Source organism: Danio rerio, chromosome 15, assembly GCF_049306965.1.
Source record: "Danio rerio strain Tuebingen ecotype United States chromosome 15, GRCz12tu, whole genome shotgun sequence".
Classification (NCBI taxonomy): Eukaryota; Metazoa; Chordata; class Actinopteri; order Cypriniformes; family Danionidae; genus Danio; species Danio rerio.
Genome location: NC_133190.1, coordinates 45,957,501 through 45,969,967, shown reverse-complemented (window position 1 = coordinate 45,969,967; position 12,467 = coordinate 45,957,501). Strand labels below are relative to the sequence as shown.

Sequence of the window (12,467 nt, the reverse complement as noted above, 5' to 3'; positions counted from 1 at the left end):
AGCCAATGAGAGAGCGGCATTCACTTGTGTGTGTGTGTGTGTGTGTGTGCGTGTATACCTGCTGCAGGCCAGTGGGAGGCTGGGGGAGAAGTTAAAAGTGCTCTTTTTCGGTTTATTCGGCCCCACGAAATGAAAGAAAAACTAGTGGAGGTTTGACAGGACTCAGGAGCAACCGTGTCTGTTTGACATTTCATACAGAAAGAAATTAGTTTATTATCAACGTTGAGGAGAAATGGCTAATTCCCTTTAAACCCAGGTGAGCAAACATGTACATGTTCTACCCCATTAAAGGCTTCTTTCTCATTATGTAGTTAATAACAAAAGATATAATACGTGTTTTTGGCTGTGAGACGTAGTTTGGATGAAGTTGTCGGCGATTCTTCCTATAGTAAAGTCATGCAATGTGAAAGTCCCTATCGCTGATCCATCTTGCAGTGTAAACAAAGCAGCAACGAAACGCCCAGATAGTCATGCAGTGTGAAAACATCTGTGACACGACTAGTTTGAAAATCATGCAGTCTGAACTCGGCATTAGGGGGGCCCCAGAGACATTTTCAAGGGCCCGCAACAATCACAGCCCCCACCATCAACCCCCCCCCTCACTTTTATCCAGGATCCCATCCACCACCCCCAAGTCATAATATCTTATAATATTGAGATAAAAAAATAAACATTTCTGGCCTAAAAAATTAATATATGGTGTATTAAGAATATTATGAAGATATTTGTCTTACAAAAATGTAGTTATGTCAGAAGTTTCATGCTTTGTCTTATAAGTTGATGTTTTATACTTTAGACCTTTTTTGTCATAACTTCTATACTTGAGGCTTAAAACTAAATGATGGCAAATTAACATAATAATAGACAAAATAAAATAAGACAAAACAGGTTCCAAATCGATTTTAAAAAGGCATAATATCTCATAGTATTGAGATAAAAAGTAAAAATTTCTGGCCTAAATAATAAACACTTGGTATAATAGGAATATTATGAAGTTATTTGTCTTGCAAAAATGTAGTTATGTCATAAGTTTGATGTTTTGTCTTCTAATTATGAGCTGGTGCCTCATAGTTTAGACCTTTTTGGTCATTTTTTAAATCTCATCAATAAGACTTAAGACGTATTTATTAAAATTATGACAAATTTATATTAATAATGGACTAAATAAAATGACAGGAGACAAAACAGGCTCCAAATAAACTTAAAAAGTGTTATTAAAACCATTTTTGGAGCTCAACAGTCATGTTCAGTGTCTCATAGTTTCATCTTTTATGTAAATTATTAAAACTTTTTGTCATAATTGAAGATTTCTATGCTCTAATTATGGCTTTTGCATCAAAGCAGTGACTTAATGACTTAACAAATGTCTTAATATTAATCTTAATGTCTCATAATTTCAATTTTAGTATCTCAACTTTGCATATTCCTGCAGTTATGTCATGTCAAATATAAAGGCCATATTTCTTTAATATTAATAAATAATTATCACCACTATAAACTTTTAATTTATCACATAATTTTGAAACACATAGTTTCAACATTTTATATCAAAATTGTGATCTATTTAAACGTTTTAAATGACTTTTCTCAGTATAAATATCAGAAAAGCACATAAAGGATCATCTGTAGATGGAAAGGAGAAAATCAAATACAAACTCATACCAAAGTATAACGATTGCTATGAGAGTTTGAAGAAGGAAGAAAGATGTTTTGTAAGCAGCGGAGGCCAAAAGTTTCACAAAGAGTTTCACAAACCGGATGTGCGGTGGTTAACTGTGGTCTGAAGTGTTGATCTAATGCCCCCGTGTGGCGAATAATGGAGTTACACCATTTCCTTTACAGGGATAATTCACCTAAACATGACAATTCTGTCGTGTCCAAAACCTGTTTGAATTTCTTTCTTCCGTTGAACACAAAGGAAGATAATACTGAAAAATGCTTCAAAAAACACCCATTGACCCTAATTGTAGGATTACAAAGCAATATACACTATAGGTATTTTGGTTTTTGTTCCTACAATGCAAGTCAATGGGTGTTTTTTCTAACATGGCATGTCTTCTTTTTGAACAGACAAGATAAAATCACAATATTTAGTTCGAGTAAATGAGAAAACTGTATTTTTTGTTTGTTTCTGTTAAAGCTTAAAGGGTTCAAGACACCCTGGAGTACTTTTCTTGAGATTTTAACAGATTTGTGTGTGTTGAGCATGAGTTAAGACAATGCTAACACCAGTTTTAATTGTGGGGAAAACTGGATAATTTTGAGCTTTTGGCAGCTAATTTCATCTTCTGGGTTAATAATCATTTTTGACTTAGCACAAATCTGCTAGTGGAGTGATGATGCGTCACTTTCTCATTATTATTCATAGCAGAGTTTTCTTATCCTATGAGAAAAGCTTAATTATTTATGAGAGCATGTGCTTTCCGAAGGCAAGGCAGACCTGCTAAGCTGGTAGACCCAATGACTGGGTGAGACCGCGTCTGCGTACGGCAAGCAGTATTTAGCCGTTCATGAAGGGTCATAACATCATGTTTTTGTTTCCATGATCTACGCGGTTTGTTGCATACAGGGCCGATACAGCTGAGCTGTTGGTTTGCAGCAAGCAGATTTGTCAAGAGAGCTGTCCAAGAATTGGAGAATGGTGGACTTTTTCTTTTATCAGTTGAGTTCCTTACCATTCATACACATCACCTATATCCGTGTGTTCGCTTATGTTTAAAATCCTTTAGATTACCGGCATGGTTAATGGTTGAAATAGACAGGACAAGAGACCTGCTGCACTGCTATCCACTGTGTCTGCATTCAGATCCTGGGATTCAGGCGGAGTGTGTATGAAATTACGAATAACAAATGTAGCAGGGCATTAAATCACTGTTTATTTCTTTGCATTTTAACTTTGTTAACTATCAGGGCCGGATTAACCAATGGGCCTTATGGGCACAGGCCCAGGGGCCCGTGCGCACTAGGGGCCCCTGCGAGGGGGGAGAAAAAAAGACAATTTCGGAGTGTCTTTTTAGGCTAATTGCAAATAGCGCATCTAGTTGGACTAAGCTATTCAGGGTTTACGCCCATCGATGCCTGATTGATAGAGACAAGATGAGTAAAGAGCAGTGAAATAATATAGCCGCAGTGGCGCACCTTGTAAGGCACACGGCATCATCTTTTGACGCGATTAATAACATCGGTTCGAATCCACCATCAGTTGAACTCGTGCTACTTTTTTTTTCTCCCCATTACATATCAGATTGGAAATATATTTATTTTTAACAGGAAAGAAACATTTTTTTAAAAATAATGCAAATGTGATATAAAGTCACAAGTGTCTCGTGGGTATTTAATAATGTTTAGCCTTATTATAGGCGCCTGCCGCGCCTCCCTCTCTTCAAAAACTCTAACGTTATTGCTCAGACAACTGTATTTCCTCTGAGCAAAAAAATCGCGATCACATATTAATATTATTATTATATTTAAATTGCCTTTCTTTCTTTAACTAAACAGAATGCTGTAATTGGTCAAGTGCGGAAACGTCAGTTTTGTAATAACCCGCACTAAACTGAGCGGACTTTAGTGTAACGTTATATTTGTCATAGATCAAAAATGAGTGGACAAGTGGATTTAGCAAACGCGACAGAAAGAGGAGATGAGGCATCTTTATTGAGGCATTTTCCATACACACCTTCTTTAAACAGACCCGTGATCAGGAGAATGAGGGTACAGAAGAAGACGTTAACTTTAAATGATGAGTAGCTAGCATTAACCAGGCTGAGGAGGCTAACGGCAGCGCAGCGCGGACTGGATTCATCGTGTGAGAGACAGAGAGAAAGGGAGAGAGAGAGGGAGAGAGAGAGAAAGGCCCAGAAGAGGAGAGAGAGGGAAGAGAAGAGGTATAGTGTCTGTGATTTCGGATACTTTTAGGTTTATAATCAAGTCTTCATCACGAGAAGAGTAGAGAAATTACAGGGAGAGGAGGAGAGAGACAGTAAATTAGTGTTTGTATTATGAAAGACTCAGATTCATAGAACTCAGATTCATAGAACTGGATTGGAGAAGCATTGTGCGCTATATGCCATGGCAATAATATGCTTTATAAGTTTGTAAAAGCAATACACTAAAATACCCTTAAAAAAAAAAAAAAAAAAAAAAAAAATAATAATATATATATATATATATATATATATATATATATATATATATATATATATATATATATATATATATATATATATATATATATATATATATATATATATATGTAGTTTTATTAGTATTTTTATTTAATGCTTTGAAAAACAATCTAAATCTTTGCAGACTATAAATACATATGTACTATATATCATTTATTTAAATATGTGGGCAACAAATTATAGATTCATTTTATTTAAAAATTATTATATTATTCTTATTTTTTAAATTCAACTATAGGGGTGCGGCCAGGTAGGGGGCCTTACAAGATAATGTGCCCAGGGGCCCCTGAGTTCTTAATCCGGGCCTGTTAACTATAAAATTATGGGTCTCCTCAGGGTTTGGGTTTCATTTTGTGAACCAACTGACAACAGTTGTTCACTCCCCTTTTTTCCCTGCTCTGCCGGCCACGCCCACTCCTCCCTCTGCTCGCAGATCTCCATGCCCTTTGACCCTTTAAATGTGCTGTATGTTCGTTTTCGACTCTTCTGAAGCATAAAAATGCCATAATATGTTTGCAGATAATTAAGAAACATGCTAAGTGAACATTCTTGTTTATCTGAAAAACAATGCTGAAGTCAGATATTCGGCTTTGAAAATGTGCTTTCCGTGCTGGAACGGCTGTCTTTGTTTTGGTCAATGCCTGTTTAGCCAATCATATTTCAGCACCCCGGGTTGACTTGTTGGAAAACAGCATATTTGATTTATTTATTCAGGAAGGCTCTCAAAGCATGCATCCATGACTGAAATGCGACCCTTGAGTGGACAGTAGCAGACTCCGAAGTGAGACGTAGATTCAAAGCTCCAAATAAGGTCTTTTATTATTAGTAAAAAATATCAATACTACAAATGTGAACACATTAGGTGAGCAGGGTAACCCTGTGTCCTAACAACACGATATGTGAGGAGATTTGCAGTAATAGGAAATTTGGCTGTTTGCACCAGACGAAACACGACAGAAATTTAAATAAAGCCATTCAGAAGCACAGAATAGTGCACTCACTGCACTCCAATAAAATGGTAAGGTTTATAATCTAATTAATAGATATTAAACCTCTTTAACATTATCAAATGCACATGCTAAATCACTGATATGTTGGTGTCATCAATCTGGCAAGCTGCACTTGCATGTGTTTTAAACCATGCGTGCAATACCTAGTTCAACCACTAGGTGACAAACTTACATACGGCACCTTTAAATGAATTTCGCTTAGCGTTTTGAAGTTTTGTGCTCTTAACCTTTGGCATTTGTGTGTGAAACAGGTTCAGAGTCCATCTACGTGTCCAAAGCCCTTCAGAAAGCCAAGATAGAGGTCAATGAGGACGGAACCAAAGCCTCCGCCACCACATGTGAGTTCCTGTGTCACATAGTAAAATAATGACATTTTTTTTATGTGGTTAACAGGACAGTGCATTACATGCAAGAATTGTAATCCAGACAGTTTAAAAGTCCTGTGAAGTGCTTTGAAATGTGCAGATGTTTTATTCGATGTAAGTCATGACGTATCGTTGAGGTATTTAAAACTATTTACAGGTCTATTTCCGTACTCATTTGAATTGAGAAACTTTTTAGTCCTATCACACGTATTAGGCATGGATATATGTATTGCGATCGTGATTTTCTAAAATATTACATCGCTTTATAAACGTTTATTATTGCCATTAATTGAGCCGCTTCGCGTGACGTCACACTTAACAAGCGGTTAATCTCAACTGAAACATGAAGACAGGGTGGGACTTATAGTAGCTCCTCCCCCATTTAAAAAAAAAAACAATAGCGTTTTTTTTTTATCACAGCTCTGCCGGTAAGAGTGGTTAAGCTCAAGCGCATCAAATGAAAAGAATGTATTGAAGGGGGCGGGGCATGTAAGATACTCGAGAGCATTTGATTGGTCAGAAGATTTGATGAGAAACTGAAGTATGAGGTGATGATAATGAAACTGTTGACCCATTTAGACGGAAGTGATGTTTATATCTTCTAAATGCTAATGTTGTCACTGCTTTGAAGCACACTTGATATCCTTAAGACTAACATAATGAATTCAACACCTATTAAAATTATTATAATTTCATGGTACCATTAATTATGACCACAAAACATAACAGATTTATTCCAGTTCAACACTGAAATGTTTATACAGTCTCTGCAATACGATTATAAACTAAGTCTGATGTGCTTTTAACTCAAACATTCTTATTGGCAGAGCTGTGATGTAAACAGAACACTATTGGCTGTTTTTGAAAAGGGGGAGGAGCTACTCTATATATTCCACCCTAGCTTCATGTTTTAATAGAAATGTGCTTCATGCACAGCAGGGGCCCTATCATACACCCGGCACAATGTGGCACAAGGCGCGGCGCAATACTTGTTTGGTAGTTTCAGCTTGGCGCAAGAGTCGTTTTGAGGCGTTGCGCTACGCTGTTTAAATAGCAAATGCATTTACGCTCAGATGTGCGCACATAGGCGTTCTAGTCTAAAAAGGAAGGCGTTCTGAGGCGCACTGCTGGCACGTCGCTATTTTGAGAAACTAAAATCGATTTTTCATTAGACCAAAACAAACCCGGTCTAAACTCCGGCGCAGAGTTGCGCCTCGCTTACACAGTGCTTAATATGCACAAGAGAGTAATAGGCAAATATCTTTACATATCAAGGATATATATATAGGATATAATAAAAATAGATATAGGATATGAATATAAAGGATTAAAATATTACAAAACATTATTTTATAGCCTACATAAATATGAAAAATCACTGCTTTTATGTCTTCTTCATCTTGGGAGGCCTTTTCAGTTCATTCATAGCAATTTGCTTTTGTATAATGTTATTATTATTAGCAGTATTATTTATTATATCTATATTTATATTTGTTTTATTAAAAATAAGCTTAGATTTGCCCACCTGTCAGGTTTTAGACCATATGGGGCACAGCATGTGTTTTAGGATATAACTCAGGTTTTTGAGCACATTTTGTTATTATTGTTCATTTATTCGTTTGCTGGAAATTAGAACTGAATTTAGAAATAGTTTTAAAACGAATAATTGTGCTTAACAAACGCAATTAATTATTTATAGACTAATTGATGTCTGTGCGTAAAGGTTTCCCTATCCAAGAGCGAAAGTGAAAGTGATCGATTATCTCTCATTCTCACGCAGTAGATGCTCTGTTTAACTGTTTTCTGTTAAAAAAACTGTTAACTGTTTGCTAGTGAAGTGCTCAGTTTTTCCACTTAGATTTACTTTACGTCTTGTAAATAGCGAATGCGCTTATGGCACGACGCAGCTGGCTCTTAAAGGTAATGGGAGATGAGACTCTAATTGGTTTATTCTCAAAACACACCTATAACTCATTAAGAAAATAAACTCAACCTTTTTAGACCATGCGCCACGGCGCAAAGTGGATTTTCCCATCCGTAAATTAGCAAAAATGTGTTCTGACACGCCCTGAAAGAGTTTGGCCCTGCGTTTTGCGCTCTGCGCATGAACCTTCAAAATAGAGCCCCATGTGTTTTTCAGCCACCGATAAACTTCTGCTGAACAGTTGATCAACATGAGGTCATGAGGTTCATTTAACAGCATCGTTCATGTATTTTAATTAAAATACAGTCAGTTAAATCGATTTAAGCATTCATTTAGTTGTTCAAGCAATAATACGTGATGAAAGACTGTTTAAACCAAAGCACCACTAGGAGCAGACGGCAAGCACAGAAAACCCATTGGAAATACTGTGGTAAACCACATTTCCATTTTTTAAAGACATGATGTGGAACAATGGAATTTAATGCTGTGCTTCTTGTCCGGTCTGAGACCCACTTTATATCGTACATCAATCAGGCAGTGAAGATCACTGATTTTTCAAGAAATCAGATCTTAAACGTGGTGAGTTTATAATGGCATGACTAGGGATGGGTATCGAAACTCTGTACCTTATCGGTATTGGTGTTACATTATAAAAGACCGAAGTATCGATAAGCTCTGATGTTAACGGTACTGGAGAACTATTGCTGAATAAACATTACTTACAGTAGCATAATTGAACTGACCAACCTTTTCCAATGTGCCATATTTAATATTCGTCTCCACAGTTGCTATCTCGTGACAAATGCTTGTGTTTCCGGCGAAAGCCTCAAGTATAAAAGCCTTCACTGTTTTCGGCTGTGTGCGCGCACTCAGCGGAGACTCGCGCTAAGCGCACACACATAGCTCATAAGCTTGCAGAGTGGTGGAGTGAGCTAAACAAGTTGTATTTCCCAAGTGGAAAGCGACAATGCCCGTTGCAACAAACGCAACAAGTTGTTTTCTTGTATAAGCGGAAACGCAAGCAATCCGGCTAAGTGAAAGTATCTTTCAAAAGTGCAATAACTGCAACGCAAAGTTTTGACTGCCTAGCTACTAATCGTAACGTTACATCATCCACATTATATCAGCAGTCAATCACCTAAATTAGTATATTAATAGTTAAATAAACACACACATTCGGTTACAATGAAAACAGTATTTTTTCTGCTGTAGCCTAAATAAATCTTAAACATTAAAATGCTTTTAAATCAGCTGTATTTACTAATATAGCCTATGAATAACCTGATAATAAACTATGCTTAAGAAATTATAAAAAAACATCTTTTTTCTACATTGCAAGATGCTCAAAACTGTATTAAAAACACAGTTGACTTCCAAAACTCTGTTAACTCATTTGAGAATGCGTTAATGGAAAAATCATGAACATTATATCATTTAACTGCAACTAAAAGAGGGTATTTTTCAACTGCATGGAGCACAATCAACAAAGAAAGATCCCGACTTCTGCCAGAAATGTCAAACATGTATTTTTCTCCTGAAAAAGGTTAAAAACAGAGTCATTTTTCTTTAAACCGTTGTACATTCTTTTATAGGAAAAAATGTCATCTGTTTTACAATTATTGTTTTTTCTTTATTTTACATAAAAAAAACATAATAATAAAATAAAGTTGTTAATTCTGTTCACTTTTAAAAATTCATTTAAAAAAAAAAATCAACAAAAAGTACGGATAAGAGAACTATTAAAGTACCGAAACGATAAGTGGTATCGATAAAAGTAGTAATTCCGTTAAAACCTCAACGATGCCCATCCCTAGGCATGACTTACCAGAAAGTGACCAAGCAGGGATATTCCAAATTAAAAGTCTCCATGCATTTTTCACATTTTCACATGTTAAGCAAAGCTGCACATTTCAGGGTACTTTAAGGAGAATTTTAACGTCAGCAGCTCTTAATGTGTGTGTGTGTGTGTGTGTGTTTTCAGCTGTTATCCTGCACGCTCGATCCTCTCCGCCATGGGTGACTGTGGACAGACCGTTCCTGTTTCTCATCAGGCACAATTCTTCAGGTACACACACACACATTAGTGATGCGCGGGTTGTTGTTTTTTTCCAACCAGTGGGTCCCACTTTTATTTAATTATTTGACCTGGTGCGGGTAAAGAATTGTCCCTTTATTTGCGGGGTGAGTCAAAAGTTCATGTATGTTGTGTGCAAATCTCTAAAGTCTACATTAAAATTTGGGAATATCTATTTTTATATTTTCATTTCATAAGTTCTTTGATAGTTTTTGATTACAATACTTTCATGCAGATGGTGAGTTTGGCTCTTTTAGCTTTCCATAGTGTTTTCTTTAGTCTAATTCAGTGTAATTCAGTCTTTATATGCACGTGACATACAGTCCAAGTCCAAATGATTCGCCATATTGTTCTTTTTTTTTTCTTTGTCAAATATTTCCCAAATGATGTTTAAGAGCAAGGAAATTTTCACAGTATGTCTGATAACATTTTTGTTTTCTGGAGAAAGTCCTATTTGTTTTATTTCGGCTAGAATAATAGCAGTTTTTAAATGTTTTAAGGTCAATATTATTAGCCCTTTTAAAGGGCAGGGTGTTTTTACACCTTTACTTTGAAAAAAAAGTCAGGAAAGTGATTAAGTCCAGCTCTGTTTAGATTGGAGTGTGGAAAGAGGGAAGGGTTTGCATGAAAAGGGGAGTTTCTGTATGAGCACAAGCTGATTTTCACAGGGCCAACACAAATACAGACGCAGAGGAGAAAGACAGTGACTGTTTACATGGACATCAGTAATCAAATTATTTGGCAAATCATTAATTTGTCGACTTTGACTGCAGTTTGGCACTTTCACTTTCCTTCAGAAACATTTCATGCATGCCCCCCCGCTACAAACGAGATATTAGACACGAGGAACTTCTGGATGATTATAGTTTTAAAGGACTGTTTAAGACCGCACACCGTATGGGAGAAAAAAACCCATCTGCATTTCTCTGTAACTTAAATGCGCTCGGTAGGTGGAGAGAATAATATAGAGAGCTGTGTGTATATAGACTATCCTGTCACAAAATGAAGCAAAAATTCTACACAAAGATAATAGTTTGATTGCGGTGTTTACATGTTTCCACTCGGAGAGCAGCATTTACATCAGATCTTTCATTTCATATTATTGCCTTGATTTTAACACACTGTAAACTCAGTACAGGACAATAAACATAAACAAACACCAGTGATCGCTCACTTACCAAATCTGTAGAGACAGGACAATTAACACCAACTGGAGCTGCGTCTTTTTTTTAAAAGGAGATACGGAAATACGGATTTCACCATTTTTCAGTTGCTAAAAGCTCTCGGGTAAAAAAGATGTTCCTCACAAACGTATTTTTGCCGCGTGTTAGCAGACCACTGTAATCCACACGTGAGTCCAGCTGCGCACTCATAGCAGGGAAATGGGAACAAAAACCGTTGCAGCACATTTATAAACCCAACACTGATGACCTGTGTCTCCAAACGATTCTTCTTCCACTTGTTTTCACAACAAAACATGGCGTCTCTCTGCCGTCTGTAACAGGTAAAAACAGTCTTCAAAGCTATCATGCATAATAATGAAGTTGTACCTCATACACAATAAAGCGAGCTGATTGGTTTGAACCAAGTTTTTCTCTTGAATTAATGATGAAGCAGTGGCGCAGTAGGTAGTGCTGTCGCCTTACAGCAAGAAAGTCGCTGGGTCGTGGGTTCGAGCCTCACCTCAGTTGGCGTTTCTGTGTGGAGTTTGCAAGTTCTCCCTGCGTTCGTGTGGGTTTCCTCCGGGTGCTCCGGTTTCCCCCACAGTCCAAAGACATGCTGTACAGGTGAATTGGGTAGGCTAAATTGTCCGTAGTGTATGAGTGTGTGGATGCTTCCCATAGATGTGTTGCAGCTGGAAGGGCATCCGCTGCATAAAAATGTGCTGGATTAGTTGGCTGTTCATTCCGCTGTGGCGACCCCGGATTAATAAAGGGACTAAGCCGACTAGAAAATGAATGAATAAATGAATACAAAGACGCTACAGACAGCCAGTCTACACCCTGGAATACACGCTAGGATCTAATCTGCTTGACGCAGCTTCAAAATTTTGTTTCATGTAGGAAGAACGAATTTGCTCGAAACAACACAAAAACAACCTATTTTCACTTTTAGTGCAATATGTGTCGTGTCCTAATAGTGTTTAGCAGCGTGAGGCACATACAGTTGAAGTCAGAATTATTAGCCCCCTTCAAATTTTTATTTCTGTTTTTAAATATTTCCAGAATGATGTTTAACAGAGCAAGGAAATTTTCACAGTATGTCTGATAATATTTTTTCTTCTGGAAAAAGTCGTATTTGTTTTATTTCAGGTAGAATAAAAGCAGTTTTAAATTTTTTAAACACCATTTTTGGGACAAAATTATTAGCCCCTTTAAGCTGTATTTTTTCTTGATAGTCTACAGAACAAACCATCATTATACAATAACTTCCCTAATTACCCTAACCTGCCTAGTTACCTTAATTAACCTAGGTAAACGTCACTTTAAGCTGTATAGAAGTGTCTTAAAAAACATCTGGTAAAATATTATTTACTGTCATCATAGTAAAGAGAAAATAAATCCATTATTAGAGATGAGTTATTAAAACTATTATGTTTAGAAATGTGCTGAAAAAAATCTTCTCTCTGTTAAACAGAAATTGAGAAAAAAAATAAACAAGCGGTCTAATAATTCAGGGGGGCTAATAATTCTGACTTAATAATTCTGTAACTGTCAACATCTCAAAACATGTGTTTTGGTGTTTCGTGACCCTATAAGTAATATATTTTTTATTGTTTACAGACCAAACCACTGTTATACAATGACTTTTCTACTTATCCTAATTAACCTAATTAACCTAGCTGCACCTTTGAATGTCACTTTAAGCTGAATACTAGTATCTTGAAAAATATCTAGTCAAATATTATTG

The 12,467-nt window shown here is 36.5% G+C and overlaps 1 protein-coding gene across 4 annotated transcripts in view; it reads left to right on the top strand.

Annotated features, from left to right (window-relative positions):
* The window catches only part of serpine2 (serpin peptidase inhibitor, clade E (nexin, plasminogen activator inhibitor type 1), member 2), a 43,786-nt gene that overhangs the window by 30,725 nt on the left and 594 nt on the right, over window positions 1-12,467 (top strand). For 2 of the 4 annotated variants that reach the window (XM_073922814.1, NM_200184.1), the window contains 2 exon segments: window positions 5,446-5,532; window positions 9,465-9,548. In XM_073922814.1, coding sequence (XP_073778915.1) covers window positions 5,446-5,532; window positions 9,465-9,548 — 171 coding nt within the window. 4 annotated transcript variants of the gene reach the window in all.